General features: G+C 37.7%; 1 protein-coding gene across 1 annotated transcript in view; it reads right to left on the bottom strand.

Annotated features, from left to right (window-relative positions):
- MCF2 (MCF.2 cell line derived transforming sequence) overlaps window positions 1-18,993 on the bottom strand; it is a 77,940-nt gene that overhangs the window by 5,180 nt on the left and 53,767 nt on the right. Inside the window, exons 20-26 of the mRNA XM_006881897.1 lie at window positions 14,698-14,790; window positions 13,183-13,308; window positions 11,664-11,885; window positions 6,769-6,861; window positions 4,602-4,680; window positions 3,209-3,275; window positions 2,871-2,971 (exon numbers count right to left, since the gene is read on the bottom strand). Coding sequence (XP_006881959.1) covers window positions 2,871-2,971; window positions 3,209-3,275; window positions 4,602-4,680; window positions 6,769-6,861; window positions 11,664-11,885; window positions 13,183-13,308; window positions 14,698-14,790 — 781 coding nt within the window. The remainder of the gene's footprint in view (window positions 1-2,870; window positions 2,972-3,208; window positions 3,276-4,601; window positions 4,681-6,768; window positions 6,862-11,663; window positions 11,886-13,182; window positions 13,309-14,697; window positions 14,791-18,993) is intronic.

The raw sequence follows: 18,993 nt of genomic DNA on the forward strand, positions 1-18,993 counted from the left end.
AAGAAGACTCAACATAATGAAAATGACAATCCTATGAAAAGGAATCTACATATTTAATACAATCCCAATACAGACAATAAATTCCTTTTTTAAAGAGATAGAAAATGCAATTGGCAAATTTAATGTGACAAGGAAACAAAACCTATCAAATGGGGAAATAACAGCATCTTCAACAAATGGTTCTGGCAAAACTGGACTACAACCTGTAGAAAGCGGAAGCAGGATGCACACCTTTTCCCTATGCATAAAAACAACTCTAGATGGATCAGAAACCTAGGGGTAAAACCCAAAACCATAAAGATCATAACAGACAAAATAGGATCAAGTTTAGAAGGTCTGGTCTATATAAAGAGACTGACAAATACAGCCAAAAATACACAATCTGGAGAGGAGAAAATTGATGAATGGGACCTTCTAAAGATTAAAACCTTGTGCACATCAAAAACTTTCTACAACAGGGTGAAAAGAAAACCTACTGATTGGAAAAAACATTTGTCAATGCCATTTCAGACAAGGGTCTCAAAACAAAAGTTACAGAATCCTAGAGGGCCTCCACAAGAAAAAGATTGATAACAGAATTATAAAATGGTCAAAAGACATGGAAAAACTTTTCACAGAGGAGGATATTCAGTTAGCCAACTGACACATGAAGAAATTCTCGAAATCACTGGCAATAAGAGAGATGCAAATCAAAAGCACAGTAAGATAGCATCTCACCTCAGCAGCAGTGGCAAAGTTTAATAGGACAACATACAATAAATGTCGGAGAGAATGTGGAGAGATAGGAACTTTCTTAAACTTTTAGTGGGATTGTAAAATGGTACACCCACTCTGGAAGTAAGTTTGGCATTTCCTCAAAAAGTTGAATATAGAAATTTCATATGACATAGCTATTCCACAGCTTGGAATATATCCTGAGAAAATTAGGACTGAGACACAAATGTATAGTTGCACACCAATGTTTATAGCAGTGTTATTCACCATCACAAGAATATGAAAACAGCCCAAATGTCCAACCACAGTCAATGGATTGAGAAGGTGTGGTATTTTCACACAAAGGGATACTATGCAGCACTAAGGAGAAATGATTTCGAAAATTACTACATAACTTGGGAGGAATCAGAGAGCATCAGTCCCATAAGGACAAATACTGTATATGACCATTATTGTAGAAAGATAACTAATAAAACATGGGTGAGGATCCAAGGGCGGGGAGAGTAGGAGCAGAGAGTTGAGGATGGATGGGGGGAAACTATAGGGTCACACAATTTGATGGGTCGAGGGAGGGGTGGGTAGAGGAAAATGGAAAACATCTGGCAGGGATCTGGAAAGATGGAGCAATGGTGGGCATATTTCAGTGTTGATTAAGTTTATAAAATATAGTGAATAAAAATTATTGTATGAAACACAATGTGAATGAAGGATAGTATGAAACACAATGTATATAGAGTTTGTAAGGAAATCAGTATAAGATAAAAGTAAAAAAAAAAAAAGAAAACCATGGGAGAGCGGCTAGAGAGCATTATGCTGAGTGAAATAACTCAGTCTCATAAGGACAAAAACTGCATTAGACCATTATGGTAAAAATAGAATGATAACTAATAAGAAGTGTATAAAAGTCCAAAAAGTGAAGGGAAGGGAGAAGGAGGGCTTAGGGTGGGAAAGGGATACATGACTGGGATTGCAGAATTTGGTGGGTGGAGGGAGGGGGTGAAGGAATTGAGAAGTATCCAATGGGGACCTGAAAGGAAAGAGTAATGGTAGGCATCTATCAATGGTGACTGCTTTAATAAAACACAATGTATATGAAACACAATGTTAATAAATGACTGTGTGAAACATATTGTACATGGATAAAACACTATATATATAAATTTTGTATGCAAATCAATATAAATTTTTTAAAGTTTGGGAGAATTGTTAAACTATAACCTAAGTGACATGTTGGAGACCATATAGTTCTCTTCTGTTCTTCAAAATATTCTTCCTATTGCATTTTGACTGAGGCTAGTCATATCAGTTATTACATTGTTTCTGGTATTATAATTATTTTTTTTACTTGTTTCAGTTCTGACTAAGGCACTTCTGATTCAGGCCATGATCTTTCCGATTACTTACTATGCATCTGAAAGCTGGATGATAAATAAGGATGACAGAAAAAGAATTGACGCCTGTGAGCTGTGGTGTTGGAGAAGAGCATTGAACATCCCATGGACGGCCAAGAGAATATACAGATATGTCTTGGAGAGGGTGCAGCTTAAGTGCTCTTTAGAGGCAAGAATAATGAGGCTTCACCTCACATACTTTGGAGGAGATATTCCTTGGAGGAAGACATGATGCTGGGAAGGGTGGAGGGTCGGCAAAGGAGAGAAAGACCCTCAGCCAGGTGGATTGACACAGTGACTGCTGCAATTGACTCTTGTGTGTCTGGAAGTGTGAGGATGGCACAGGACAGAATAGCGTTTAGATCTTTTGTTCATAGGGTAGCTATGAATCGTTCTCAACTCAACGGAATCTAACAACAATTGGGTAGAGACCACAGGTTGCACATGCATCCCTGTAAGTCTCCAAAGACCTCTGTGTATAGGAAGTACTTAATTTATATATAGAATTTTTTTCTGATATGAAATTGTGTCTTACAAACAAGCTTCTAAGTGATGCTGCTGTGTTCCAAGGACACCACGTTGGCAACCATGGCTTCACATTGCCCATTAGAGCATCTTTCACATGTAAGTCATAAAATGCTTTCAGAAATGGGTTAACCCTGTTGTTTTTTTCCTTTTAAAAGGCAGGTAGCTTTTCTAAATTAGCAATGGAAGATGGAAACTTACACACCATAAATGTCACTTGCAGATGACCAGTACACCTACCTGTGTCTTCTTCAACCTTAACGGGCATGGCTGCTTCACAAACGCCCGCCAGAGCGCCAGTATATTCACATCCACTGCTTAGAAAACGTCGCTGCTGCTTTCTGAAATTGGAAAGGCATAAAAATAAGGGAGCATCAGGCTTCCAAGGGAAAATTGTTATGGTCCATCAAGCTCCAAGTTCAAGGCTAGAATTGAGAAACATGTTTTTATAGAATTTGAGGAGTTACTGCTAAAATGGTGAGTGATGTTTGTCAGAGACCCTTCAATTACGTTATTTCTTGTTCCATACACAAAACAGAGGATTAAGAAGTGATACCCACTTAGAGAAAAACACTTACTTGTCACTCTTCTGAAAAGAAAATGGGTCCCAGTTAGGTGGCTGAGGCAGTTGCTCTTGTTTTTTAACTGTGAAATGAAACAGATCTAATTGTTACTCAGAAACCACTCTAAATACTTCTCTGAAGGTCAATAACACATACACTTTGATCTCTATTAAAGACAAACTTTCCTTGACTTTAAATAACCAATGAGAAGGTCAGTTTGAATGTAGAATTTGGGAGAGATCTGAATCATACAATATTTGAGTTAAGAAGTACATGTTTAGGACAAGAACTTGAGCTGCTGAGCAAGGATTTACAGATAGTTTGAGAAGAGTTGTAGCATTAGAAGGACGTAAAAGTAATGTATTCAAGGGAGCTCTGGTGGCCTAGTGGCAAGACGCTGCACTGCAATTCCAGAGGTATGCAGTTCAAATCCACCAGATGCTCTGCTGGAGAAGGAGGGAACAATCTCCTCCTGTATCAGTCAGATCTGATTTGATGGTACATGTAAAAATAATACAATAAAAATTAAAAAAGTAACGTAGTCAATTTGTTTCATTGCTTCACCACTCTTTTTTGACTTTAAATATAAATTCATTTAAATAACCTCCTGAATCTTGATCTCACTACTAATTAATAAAACTTTATTACAAAGTACAGGCAGTCACTGGTTTCTAACCTCCCTTTTACAATTCCAAAGTGCTTTTCACTGTTATGTAAATTGGAAAAGACTGAACCAACCTCTACTCACAACAAACTCTTCACCACAATCACCTTCACTTGTTGCATGGGCCACTTTGAAAGCACTGAAAAGGCTTTGAGCCTGTCCTTGTACTAACACAAAACCAAAACAAAGCCACGGCTGTCAAGTGGTTCCCACTCATGGTGGCTTTCTTTGGTTTCTGAGACTGTCAATCTTTATAGGAGGAAATGGCCTCATCTTTCTCCTGGGGAGCAAATGGTGGATTTGAAGTGCCAATCTTTTGGTTTGTTGTTATTGTTGCTGTCATGTGCCATCGAATCAGAACCAACTCATAGTGGATCCTCCAGGGGGGTTTCAGAGGCTCTAATCTCACAGGAAGAGATTGTCCATCTTTCTCCCACAGAGCAGCTAGTGGATTAGATCTGTGTGTCTTTGGGTTGGTAGTGCAACTCCTTACCCTCTAAGGCACCAAAGCTCCATCTTTTCGTTAGTAGCCCTGTATATTACACACAATATGACAAAACAAGTAAGAACTGTGTGCACCAATTCCACCTAAAGGCTTAAACACACAGCTAAGAATGGGTCTCATTTGTAACCAGGGAACTGCCTGTACAAATCAGCCCCATTCTCTGTAAAGATTACCGTAAAATTTGAGCCAGTGTTCTATTACTGTTCTTCTTGTTCTGAACAGTACATATTTGAAATTACCTGTCATAAATTCATGATTCTTCAACAGAATATTTCTTATTTCTCTTAACCATGATGTCTTCACATTTAAAGTTGGTGCCTAAAGATTTAAAAAGAAGGAAAATAACACTTTTTAAGAAGATGCTTTATGAAAAATATTGTCATTAAGTCTGTTAAACACAATATACTCCTTACCACACCATGTTGTTGCTGTCAGATGCCGCTGAGTCAAGTACAACTCGGCAATCTTGTTAACAACAGATCTGAACCTTGCCCTATCTGTGCCATCCTCATCATCTCTGACATACTTGAGTCCATTGCTTCAGTTACTGTGTCAATCTACCTCGTTAAAGGTTTTCTTCTCTTCATTAACCCTCTACCTCTCCAAGTATGACTTCCCTTTCCAAGTAATGGTCCCTCCTCACAACATGCTCAAAGTATATGAGACAAAGCTTTGACAATGTTGCCTCTGGATACACTTTCTCCACTTTGTTCTTTTGGCAGGCATCAATTCTCTGTCATCTTTATTCATTTTCCAGCTCACCGATTCATGGCAAATCATTGAAAAGGCCATGGCCTGAATTAGACACACCTCAGTCTTCAAACTGATATCCTCGCTCCTCAATATTTTAGAGAGAGCACTAACAGCAGACTTAACCCTATGCAACATATCTGTTGATTGCTTTACCAAGGGTATTGATTGTGGATCCAAGTAAGATGAAGTCATTGGAAATTTCAGTCTTTTCTCCATCATGATGTTGCATATTGGTCCAGTCGTAAGGATTCTTGTCTTCTTTATGTTGAGATGTAATACATATTGAAAGCTATAGGTCTGTTGTTGGCTGGTTTGCTTTGTTTTTTTTATCTTCTGAAGCAAGTGTTTCAAGTCTTCCTCACTTTTAGCAAGTAAGGTTGTGTCATCTGCATGGAACAGGTTGTTGATGAGTCCTCATCCAATCCTGATGCTACATTCTTCATAGAGTCCAGATTTTCAAGCTATTTTATTCAACATACAGACTAAATAGGTACGGAGAAAGGACATGGCCCTAATGCACATCTTCCTTGATTTTAAATCATGCAGCATTCCCTGCTGTGTTTGAACAACAGCTCCTTGGTTTACATATAGGTTTTTAATGAGCATACAAGTATTCTGGGATTCTCATTCTCCTCAACCTTAACCACAGTTTGTTATAATCCACATAGTCCAATGACTTTGCAAAGCCAATAAAGCACAAATAGACATTCTACTGATATTCTCTGCTTTCAGTCAGAATCAATCTGACATTAGCAATGGTATCCCTGATACCATGACCTCTTCTAAACCCAGCTTGAGAGTTCTAATTTTGACTCTTAAAACTTCTATGTAATGAATAAGAGATTTAGATGAAACACAGGCATCTTGAAATGACCTTTAAATGGTGGAATAAAATAATTGAGAAAATGCAAGATATAATGTAATTTTTTGGTTAAAAAAAAAACCCCACATAAATGCCACTATTCATGGAAAGATAATCTATTACATACTTCTTTTAGTTACAGAATACAGAGTGAAAACTCCCTAACATATTCTCACATTGCTTACATTGGAAGTTTGTTCATAATATACCTAAACTAAACTATGAAAACACATGTTTATTAATTGAATTCAAGAACATAATTAAACAAACAAGAAAAAAACAACGAGCATTTTTAACAGACAACAGTATATTCAGTTGTCACAAGTCATGCAAAGATTTCGTGAAATGATGAAATGATGGTATCCTCAGACGGATTCTGATGTCTCTCCCTTTCAGTAAACAGATTGATAGTTACAGTAAAATCATCTCTTATCATCACGAACCCTTAACATTCTACCCACAGGAGGTTCTTCGAATTGTTTTGACCCTAGAAACTTGATAGGAACAGAGGAGCCCCAGCCATGCTATCAGCGAGAGTTGATAAATCTAGTCCAGTTGAGAAAATGTACATCCCAAGAGAACATCAATCAAAGCTATACCTCTATTTCAGCAAAAAGAGGCATGAGCTACTGAAACAAATATGGTTAGGTATATCACAATTTACAATACTCCAATAATATTTAAGTAGCCTACATGTAAGGGATGGGAACTTGGGGCCAAAATTATCTTTCCTTTCAAATTTAGACTTTTGTATATTAAGTTATGTTAAGAATAAATTGAAAATGGCCTACCTGCACAGTATAGATTTCTTCCTTCGCATTGCACCAGATTTCAAACTTGCGATTACTTCCCTTTACGTATTCAGTGAGTCCAATGTTATCCAACTATAAAACAGAAGTAAACATTCTCATGAGAATTTTTATTTGGGAAATAAAATAAATTTATCTCATCATTCTCTAAGAAAACAACTGTTCACTTGGGCAAAACATCTGGTTTATACTTAACAAATATGAAATCACTAGTAATTGGCAAGAGTATTTGCATGATCTCTTCGAACTATTCACTTTATAGAGAGTCCTGCTAGCATACTGGGCTACCAAACAAAAGGGTTCCAATTCAAATCTGCTATAACTCTGTGGGAGAAAGACGGGCACTGTCCTCCTGTAAAGATTCACCGTTTCAGAAACTTGGTGGAAGGTTGGTATGAATTGCAACTGACTCAACAGCAGTGGGGATTTTTGTTTCTTTAATGCATTTTGAAGTTCAGACGGCATGCTTCATTCTGTTGCTGTTGTTGTTAGGTGTCGTCAAGTCGAGTATGACTCATAGCAACCCCTTGAACAACAGATCTGAACCATGTCCTATCTGGCTCTACCCTCACTATCTCCAACATGACAAGCACATTGTTAGAGTCTCTCTTTCTCCTTGCAGATCATCCTCTCTTTCTCATACCCTCTACCTTTCCCAGAATCATGGCATTTTCTTAAAAAAAAAAAAAGTAAAAGATTCCTCCTGAAAATACACCCTAAGTATGGAAGAGGACGTTTGGTTGCACTTCGTCCAAGACAGGTTCGTTTGTTCTTTTGACAGTTAATAGTATATTCAATACTCTTCTCTAACATCACAATTCAAAGGCATCACTTCTTTAGTCTTCCTTGGTTTTTTTTCCAGCATTCAGATAGATGCATAGGAAGCAATTGAAAATATCATGGCTTGGCTCAAATATACCTTAGTCTTTAAACTGACATCCTTGTTCTTTAGCACAGTGGGATGGTCCTCGACAGTAGACTTTCCCAACACAATATACCATGCTTAGGAGGGTGGAGGGACAGCGCAAGAGAGGAAGACCCTCAAAGAGGTGGGTTGATTCAGTGACTGGGATAATGGCGGTAGGTGTGTCAGAGACAGTGAGATGGGCACAGGATAGGGTCACAGTTTAGGGTAGGGTTTAGGGCTGTTGCACATAGGGTCACTATGAGTCACAGGTGACTCAATGGCACGTGACAACAACATATCTTTTTATTTCTTCACTGCTGATTGTGGATCCAAGTAAAATGAAACTGTTGAAAACTTCAACCTTTTTTTCCATTTGTCATTATGTTGTCTATTTGTCTAGCGGTGAGGATTTTTTCATTTTCTTGATGTTGAGATGAATCCATATTGAAGTCTTTGATCTTCTGCAGCAAGTGTTTCAAGCCTTCTTTACTTTCAACAAGCAAGATTGTAGTGTCTGGATAAGGCAGGTTGTTGAAGAGTCTTCCTCCAATCCTGATGCCACATTCTTCATTCTGTCCAGTTGCTCAAATGATTTGGTAAGCATACAGGTTGAATAAATATGAGGAAAGGATACAGCCTTGGTGCACACCTTTCCTAATTTTAAACTTTGCAATGTTCTCTTGTTCTGTTCAAAAGACTGCTTCTTGGTCTACATGTAGGTTTTATATGAGCACAATTAAGTGTGTATTCCAATGATAGAAACAAATATTCTAAACCTGCACATCCAATTATCCCATCTAAAATTGACTTCTGTTATAAACAAGCCAAACACAACTAAAACTCATTGTGGTGCCAAGGGACAGAAAAATTCATTAAACTTCAGTGTGAAGAGACATAGGGCCCTTGGTTGCTAACTAAAGACAGGCAGTTTGGACCTGTTAGCTTCTCTTCAGGTGACAGTCAGCTTTTGTAAAGATGACAGCCTTGGAAATCTGGTGAGGTAGCTCTACTCTGACCCACGGGGTCACTAAGAGTTGTAATTGACTGGATGGCAGTAGGTCTGGTTTTGGTTTTTCATGAAAATTCGGGCCAAAATTCATTTAAACGGGTATTTTAAGGATTATTTGCTAGATTGGTCAATCTTCTAAATTATTATCTCAGTAGAGGTACATTTTACTACTTACTACCAATATGACTTGGTGTGAGTTACCTCTCTGTGCATCAATTTTTTTGTGTGTATAATTCATAGAAAGTTGTTATGATGACTAAATGCATTAATACTGGTATTTGCAAACACTTAGAACAGTTCTTGGCACATAGCACCACCTGCATGGTTGTTTAAAAATGGATGACAATAAATGCATGAGAAAGGAATCTGGATAACCCAAATCATGGTATATGATTAAGTGTGACTATAGGACCTCTCTTTGCCAATTTTAAATATGTTGTTGTTATGTGCCGTCGAGTCGTTTGTGACTCATAGCGACCCTATGTACAACAGCCCTAAACCCTGCTCTGTCCTGTGACAATCGCATTGCCTCTGACACACCCATCCCGATTACCCCAGTCACTGAATCTATCCATCTCATCAAGGGTTTTCTTCTCTTGCACTGTTTCTCCACCCTCCCAAGCATGACGTCCCTCTCCAAGCACTGGCTCCTCCTTGCAACATGTCCAAAGTATGTCAGATGAAGATTCAGAATCCTTGCCTCCAAGGAGCAGCCTGGCTTCACCCTCTCCAGGACAAAACTGTTTCTTCTCTTAGCAGTCCATGGTATATTCGATACTCTTTAAGTCAGAACTGACTCAGCTGAACCACTAGTGGGTTTTTAGAGGCAGTAAATATCACAGGAGGAGACTGCCCCTCTTTCTCCTGTGGAGCAACTGGTGGATTCGAACAGCATGCCTTTGGGTAGGGAGCACAACTCCTCGCCACTAGGCCCCAGAGCTCATATAGTCATTAGAAAATACATGGTCAGAAAAATACAAGATTCCACCTTGGTATGATAGGGTCAGGAGTCCTGATGGAGCAGTGGTTATGCATCTGGCTGCTACCTGGAAGGTTGGTGGTTTAAACCCACGAGCAGGGGAAAGGTGAGGCCCTGTGCTTCTGTAAAGTTCTGTGGCCTAGAAAACCTCATGAGGCAGTTCTACTCTGTCCTGTGGGATTCCTGTGAGTTGGAAATGATTGAGTGCAATGGGGTAACAGGTTATGATGGGGTCACGGCAATAGGCCGCTCTTGCTCAGAAGGAGAGAGCACCTGGAGAAGGCTAAGTCTTTGCATCTCATAACTCAGACTGTGGAGCAACACTTTGAATAGCAGTTGTTTCCTATTTTATACTGAACTCTCCGGGCAGGTCAGCAAGAGTACATATGAGGTAAAAGCAATGTTCTCAAATTGCATCTGCCTCAGTCAGTGGCATCTATGCTTTCCCAGTAACCCTGGGCCAAAACCATGCCGCTATCACGGACTAATCTTTTCTTTCTAAGGATAAGGAGTGGTATAGTGCACAACATGTTGGGCTACTAACCAAAAGGTCAGGTGTTTGAGTCATTCCTTAGAAGAAAGATGAGCAGTTCCTTCCTGGAAAGATTTACAGCCTCAGACACCCAGAGAATAGTAGCCATGAGTGGGACCCAACCGACACTGGTACAGTTGCTGTTTGTTTGCTTTAGACCCAAAGAAGGCTTAAATTGGCAATGTTCTCACAAATATATATTATTTATTGCCAGTGTCCATTAGGCTATTTCATTTTCCTATTGAAATGCTTCTCATATCTAGTGTACCCTCTCTGCTTTCAGGGTAACCCCTGTAGTTTGAATTCCTAGGTGGGGCCTGTGGATTTGGGACTGTCTTCACACAAATGCCTCCAGGATGAAATATCTTGTCCTCATTACTGGAACCAGTTGTCAAGGAGTCGATTTTAACACACAGTGAACCCATGTATGCCAGAGGAAAACTGCGTGCTCAGGACTTCTCAGTGGATGACTTCTCAGCAGTTCAATGAACTTGAACCTCTAACCTTTCAGTTAGCAGCTAAGCACCTTGACTGTCTGTACCACTTAGGGACTCTTTCCTGACTACTGCTGAAAATGTTACCAGTGCTCAAATATGTCGGTGACGGCAAGTATGACCAAAATGGTAGCAGCTGGAGATGGAGGGTGATTTTTTACAACATTTTTTGCCAATTTTTTATAACAGAAGTTATACTGCTTTTCCAATTGAAATACAAAGTGAATGAGCTATAAAGGAAAAAGAGGGAGGGAAAAAAGACCTTGCTGCTTATAGACCAAGGCAAACAGGCACATTCCTCTTGTCAAATGGTGAAACTTGCCTGGGTCACTGGGTCACTGGTGATTTCCATAAACAATAAATACTGCTCTCATTTTAAAATACCAAATTATCAATAGCACAAAATGACAAAAATTACCACAGCTTTGGTAATCAAACACAAGAAAGTAATGTCTAAGGGTTGGGCACTTGGGGCAGATAGGACAAAGCAGATGGAGAATGGGGGGGGGGAACCCAACAAAACCTTTTTCCTCTCCTTATCTCTCTTGCACCAACAGTGTTCCTTGCTTCCAAGACCTCCACCAAGTATGATTTGTAGAGATTGTTAAACAGTGGGGTGGGGAGCCTCAGAGAGGCCTTAGTATTTAAGTGCTCTGCAGCACAGGAGGACGCCCCCTTGAGGACAGGTCTGGAGTTAGGGTAAGGGAAGAAAGGAAGGGACCAATCAAAACTCTGCACTTACGCTCATTACAAGCAAGTTTCTACATAAGGTTTCCTTTCTATGAAAGAACAGGTAGCCAAAGTAGGGAACTTTCATTTGAATGGAAAACTATGCAAACTCTGTGTTACAAATGATATGTAAGCACATACATATAATGTACACACACATGAGCACACACATAATTTACATAATGTGTACAACTTAATATCATGCTGTGCAATTTAACTTATCTTACCTTCAAACAGTGTTTAAATTTGTAGGATGGATATCTGTCAGAGCTGTCTCCGCTTTCAGTGTAGCTTTTACAAAAAACAATGGCTTTTTCATACAAGAAAATGTGTCGCTGTGTTGACTTGAATCTACCAAAATCCGTCATTTTTGTGGTCCCTTTCCGGTGGCAAGTCCACACACTGAATGGGCCCTGCAGTATCATCTTGCCCAGGTCGCTCAGGTCTCCCTGGAACGGAGACCAAAGACATTAGTACAAAGCAGGGCAACATTCAAGTCTTTGATAGCAACATTGTGGGGTTATATTGGAGCCACTAAAACCCTGAAGCATGAATTACATAGATTTTTAACCACTTAATCATTATATTATCTTTCCCTTCACCCAACCTACCACTATATATCTTTTCTATAATTAGGTAATTTCCTTCCTCTTCTAAAAAATGAGAGGGGGGGAAAGTATAGTTAATACTTAGGAAACCATTAAAATACATATTCATCATAACTTTTTAGGCAACAACACACCCTGTGTTGCCTTAAGTACAAAACTGCTGTGGTGGCTGGGAGAAAGGAGACACTTCTTTTTTGTTGTTGTCATTGTTGTTCATTCATTGTTGCACATTTTCCTCTCTACCCCCTCCCCAGTTCACTTTTCTCTTTGAAAAAAAAATTCTTTCATTGTTGCACAATTTCCTCCCACCCAGTCTACTTTGCTATGCACCTCTTGTTGTCATGCAAATGATACCTAATCTTATAATTGAGATTTTAATGAAAGTTTATAGAGACTTTGGATTTCCATTCATTCACTGTTGCACATTTTCCTCCCTGCCCACCTCTCCCTCCTCCCCAGTTCACTTTTCTCTTTGAAAAGAAAAAAAAATTCTTTCACTGTTATACAATCCCTGACCCCAGTCCACTTTCTATGCATCTCTTATTCTGGACTCTTGTCATGAAAATAATAGCTAATCATATATTCCTTTTAAACAGTTCTAGGTCTCTCCCTCATCTGTTTCAATGCAATGTGCATTATTTATTCCTTCTTTTCTTAGTTTCCTTTATCTCCTGCCTCCTTGTGGAAGTCTTTATCTCTGCTTCCATTGTGACTTGTAGTAACACATACCAGTCCAAGTTCCCCCAGTAGGTGAATGCAATCTGTTTAAAAGTTGCAAACTCTGAAGATTTGGTTCTTTTCTTCCAGATGGACTGGAAGAAGATCTGAACAATGAGGCAATGGAGCCATTCTAGAAAAGTCTATCTCCTTAATATCTCCAAATATTCCTCCAAGTACGGGTTTCCAGGTTTGCACTCAGAGGTGGGCATTACGGACAACTGGAAGGTTGAGAATCCATTTGGATGTACATCTGCAGGCAATTCTCCACTTAGCATCAGTGGTAATGATGTGGATATCTTGGTCCCATTTCTCTGCCTCTCACAACATCTTATTTCTCCATCAGTTCCAGTCGAGCAGAAAGGGATGTTAACATGCTCACTGCATCCCCAAGCCCCAGTGATCATGAGCAACTACTTACCACAAAGCCAGTGATTGCAATCTGATGCATCGAATCATTAACTGACTTCAGTAATTCCAGTATTGTGTCAAGTGCCTGCTTTAATTGCTCAGTTCCTCTACAGCCACCACTATATTTCAATAGCTCCTGTAATTAGAAGCCTGGGATTAGACTTAATATTAGGCAGATATTAATAGCTGGAGAAAATGATTCCATTTTTTACTAACAAAGATGTCACTTCTTTTGCACACAGGCAATTTCCAGCTTTGGAACAAGTTATTTTAGTATGTCTGTCTTTAAGTTGAATTTTGAATCGCTTTCTAAGTCTGTCTTTAAGTTGAATTTGGCACAGTCACCAAACCCAACCTGACCCTCTGCCACTCAACGGGTTCTACTCAGTGACCCTCCGTTGGGTATCCAAGATTGTAAATATCTGTAAGAGGAGACTGTCCATTCTTTCATCCTCAAAGAAGCTGATGGCCTTTTGGATCAGGCAAGTACAGTTCAGATCTAATATCAATCACATTTGTCTTTGATTACGATATATCGTGTAACTTTCTATACATTAAAAAATTCAACTATTAGAAATGCACTAAAACATCTTTAACATAACATTACAGTAGTAAAAATGTTTAGGTACATGTTACCAAGTAGTGCCAATTTGCTATTAGAAACCATTGTATGGACTTCGACTTTTTTTACTGTCAATAGGTTTTACAGGACTCCTGGTTGTTCATAAGTCTGGCATTTGTAAACCAAGAATTGCCTGTCCTTTCCTTCATATGTTCTTTGTCACATTAGTACTGTATTTAATAATAACTGTTAAACTAAGGAAATAGAACAATGTAAAGCAAAGAGCATCTAAAGTTTTTTTAATGGAAAACACTTTGAAAGCAGCACATAAGGTGTTTGACTCAATCAAAATCTCAGTGTCTGGTGATATAATTCTGAAAATTCAGTCACCAAAACCTCTATGGATCTCAAGTCTGCTCTCATACATGAAGTCACCATGAGTTAGGATCAACTCAGTGGCAACAACTGCTCTCCACGTAAAACAGTCTGTTTTATCCATGATTCATAAAGCATAGAACATTGTGAAAGTATACTTCAAATAAATAATGTTTTATTTATATATCCATTTCAAAATTTTAGTAATACTTTCAGCAGGGGGAGTGTCATTTTCATTTTTCACTGAGAAGGCCTGTCTAAAATCCAGCCTCAAAAGCCATTAGAAATGTTTATGCCTTTAGATCTTAATAATATTGAAAGTTCTCCAGTGAAAATATATACACAAAACAACTATTACTTGTATAGAGAATTAAATAGGTGAAAAAGGCTCCTGACAGTCTCAGCTTGGCAGCTATGTCTAAGGCACAGTGACTCAAAGCAGGACACGGAATGAATTCTATTACGGAATCCAGGCTTCCCAGTCAGAGCACCTACCTATTTCTAGTACTTCTACTCCCTTCTCAACAGTTCTGTCACATCAAACCCAAAGAGGGAAGTAAGGAATGAAGCAAATATTCATATAATTACCTTCAGTAGTAACTGATACTTAGTGATGCGTTGCACTGGTTTGAGTAAATAGGAATCCAGACCAAGTCTGTGCTTTAATTTCTTTTGACATTCCTGTTATTAAAAGAAAGTATAAAAAAAAGTTAAAGGAAGATGTGTGCCTTGAAGATGCCAGTTAGACCCAAGGCATGTTTCTTTCTTACATCTCAAAGAAAATGCTAATTTCTATGGGGGGAGAACTATAAGAGGAAGTATGTAGGTAGGTAGGTAGGTAGATAGATAGATAGATAGATAGATAGATAGATAGATAGATAGATGATAGATGAATATATATATATATATTTATATATATATCTCTATATACACATAGCATATATGAAAAATCACAGTGAACACAATTGCATGAACTTGGGAGAAAAGGTCATTTCCAAGGGCAAAAAAAAAAATGTTTTCATATAGGCACTGATATTGATGTGGAATGCTGAAAAGTTAAAAAAGAAATGACAATACATTAACGTGATGAAAAAGTTATCTAATTTGTCTGAAAGTTAGGCCAAGGCCCAAAAGGGAAATAGGTTGAGATAAATGTATATAAGAGTAGGTTTGAGGAAACTTTTGGTTTTGGAGGGTTGGTTTTTATATTTTTTTTCCCCTTTAGTATCACAAGAAAAAGAAAGTCCTTTTAATTGGTGCTATATTTCATCAAGGTTATTGACTCACAGTCACTATAAATATAAGGGTCATGGCATTGGGTCCTGGGAACAGTATTGGGTCCAAAATGAGGATACAATGAGATTGGTTAGGAAGAAATATTCATAAAGGATTTGTAGACACAAAGGGAAAGGGGAGGGCTATTCCTGTATAAGATCTAGAGCCTCCTCTGAAGACAGGTAAAATCCAATCTACAATCTAATTCAAATAAGAACTAACAAGTTAAAGTAGAAGATGGTGAGCTGATGCATACATTAATTCTGCTCCCTCTTCACACCCTCTTAAATAATGGCAAAGACATATTTTTACAAGAAAAACAAAAAAGTATAAATATAAGAAACTTTGACAAAAAATGGAAAATGGAAATCACATTGATAAATGGTAAGTGGCTGAGCAAGCACATTAGAGCCAAATAGCAGATGAAATTTGAAGATGAAAGAAAAATTCCTAAAAAGGAGGTTGTTGAAAATCTATTGAAGAAGCAATAAAATAAGAACAAATGTTGGGAAGGGTGTAGAGAAATACATCACTAGTGGGAATGTGAAATGGTATAATCATTCTGGATGAGTTTGGCAGTTCCTCAAAATAATAAACAGTTACCATATGGCCCATAAATTTAACTCCGAGGTATAAACCCCAAAACTGCACACAGGTATTCAAACAAAAAAATTATATATGAATGTTGACAGTAGCACTATTTACAACAGACAAAGGGTGAAAACAAGATAACTAAGTATCAAATGATGAGGTTATGATACATGGATGAACCTTGAAAATATCTCAGTGAAAGAAGCCAAACACAAAGTCTCATATTGGTTCCTCCCAGATAAAATTGCAATTGTCAATTATTTCCTGCACATCTGAAAACTGAACAATGAATAAGAATGGCAGAAGAAGAAACAATGCCTTTGTAATGAAGTGTTGGAGAAGAAAATTGAATATACTATGGAATTCCAAGAGAACAATCAAATCTGTGTTGGAAGCAATGCAATAAGAGTGCTTCTTAGATCAAAGGATAGTGAAAACTTTGTCTCACTTATTTGGGGCATATGCTCAGAAGGAATCAATCTTTAAAGAGAGACATCATACTGGAAAAGGAGGAGGGTCAGAAAAAGAGAAGAAGACTGTCAATGAGATGAACTGACACTGTGATTACAACAATGGACTTGATCATGACAGAGATCCCGAGGATAGTGCAGGAGAGGGTAAGGTTCATATCCGTTCACAGGTTTGCAATGAGTCAGAACAACAACATATGAAATACCTAGAATAAACAAACGTTGCCTAGGATTGGGGAGTACAGGAGGAAATGAAGGAGGTGATTGCTAAATGATATAGTTTCTTCTATGGATGATAAAATGTTCTTAAATTGACTGTGGTGAAGTTTTCACATGCGTTTGAATGCACTGATAGAAATTAATTTTATACTTTAAAAGGTGGATTTTGTTAAATTTTTAATAATAACTAAACTGTTATAAAAGAAATTAACTCAGTATAAATTTAAAAAAAAAAAGAGAGAGTGGCTGCCCTCCTTACACCCTGGAAAAATGGAAGTTTACAGGGGATGCTTGGACTAGAGGACATCAGGTCCAAGGTCCAGTAATGTCTAGTGTAGTGTACTATATTGAAAAGAAGGAGATTACTTGAATATTTATCTACCAAATTAGACACTACCGTACTTCTTTACATACTAGAATATCAGAATAATGGCAGCCAGATCTTTATGGAACAGGTGGCAGATTGGGGAAATGAACCAAATTAAGAGAATGGACCCAAATTGTCTACCTTCTCCCCAAGAAAACCACTTGAGGCAAATCATCCTACAATGAGGACTATGATAAAATAACTCACTCATGCACAGAGAACTTCCCAATAGTTTTTAAATGCCTACACCTAAGAAAAATTAATAGGGAGCTCTGGTGACCTAGTGAAAAGAAGCTACATTACAATCCCAAAGGCACACAGTTCAGATTCACCAGGTGCTTGGTGGGAGAATGGGCAACCTCCTCCCTTGTAATTAATCTGCCTCTGAAAACGTGCTGGAGAATCAACTATGAGTCATTTTCAACTGCACAACACATAATAACAACAATAATATAAATTAATAGAAACGAATTTCCAGATATTTAAGGAGAAAATCTAATATGAATTAAAGACAAAATGAAAATACAAAACCACTTTGAAGACAAAACTGTATAGGGGAGAAAATTATTTTTCAAAGTAAATCTACTATTGCTGTCCTTATATAAATACGTCAAAACTCTCAACAACCTGTTGTGTAGTTGGAATCAACTCATAGCTGACCCTTCGGTGGGTTTTCAGAAGTTAGAAATCACATTATAAATCCTCTGAGCAGTTGATGAATTCAAACTGCCCAACTTAGGGTTGACAATGCAACTCTATAGCCACTAAGTCACCACAGATCACTTATAAATATGTAGAAACACTGAATTCATTAAACAAAAAAAGTATGCTATTAAAAGGAATAATCGCAGATCACAAACATTAGTGGGACTCCTCAAACTCAAAACTATAATGGCAGAAATAAATGAACTATAAAATTAAGAAAATAAAACCAAGGATATTCAACATTCACTCAACAGAAATTCCAGAAAAAGAGAACTGGAAAAATCAAGGAAATAATCAAAGAAAATTTGGACAGGAAGTCTTAAATTGAAAGGGCTTACCACAAACCCTGTACAATTAATGAAAACATGCCAATATCAAGGAACAACAACATAAAATAGGAAAATCACAAGAATAAAAGAAATTCCCATAAACTTTTAGAGAAGACAAAAAATTAGGTCAATCACAAAGGAAAAAAAAAATCTAAATAGCATCAGATTTCTCAACAAAAACACTAAACATTAAAAGCAACTGAAATAAACCTTGGAAATCTTGAGGAAAATGGTTTCTACCCAGCAAAATTATCACTCAAGTATGAGGAAAAAATACTAACTTTGTCAGGTGTTCAAGTTATTTTATTTTTTTCTAAAAGAGTACCTCCTAAACATACTACCTTTTGCTCTCTTCATGGATGAAAGCCTTGATGGCATCGCACAATTCATCTGGTCTTTGATCATGTGGTGCTCAATGCCTCAAATCTATTCTTAAGTTGATTTTTAAATTCAGGGAGATAGACTCAATGTAATATTTTGGTTCTCATGGACTTGCTTTACTTTTCTTCAGTCTCAATTTGAACTTGCAAATGAGTAATTGGTAATCTAATACTGAGCTTCTCCAATGATTCCTTCCCCATATGTAGACAATCTGATTCCTGTGCAATTCTTCAGGGGGTATTTATGATTAATAAATCATTGAATATACAAAATTCAATCATCTATTTTCTGGCTTCATTTCTGTCATAAAATTCATACATTCCAACTATCATTCCTTCTTTATTGTTTCCAACTTTTGCCTTCCAGTCACCAATTATCATTCATGCATATTGACTGTATGTTTGGTCAATTTTCATGAAAACAGTCAACTCATTCTCTTTGGCTTTTAGATGTTGATACATATAATTAAATAATAGTTGTATTAACAAGTCTTGTATGTATATTGATGTTATCCTATCGCTCACAACAGTGTATTTCAGGATAGAAT

This window comes from Elephantulus edwardii, unplaced genomic scaffold, assembly GCF_000299155.1.
Source record: "Elephantulus edwardii isolate Elephantulus edwardi_28Jun2011 unplaced genomic scaffold, EleEdw1.0 scaffold00016, whole genome shotgun sequence".
NCBI lineage: Eukaryota > Metazoa > Chordata > Mammalia > Macroscelidea > Macroscelididae > Elephantulus > Elephantulus edwardii.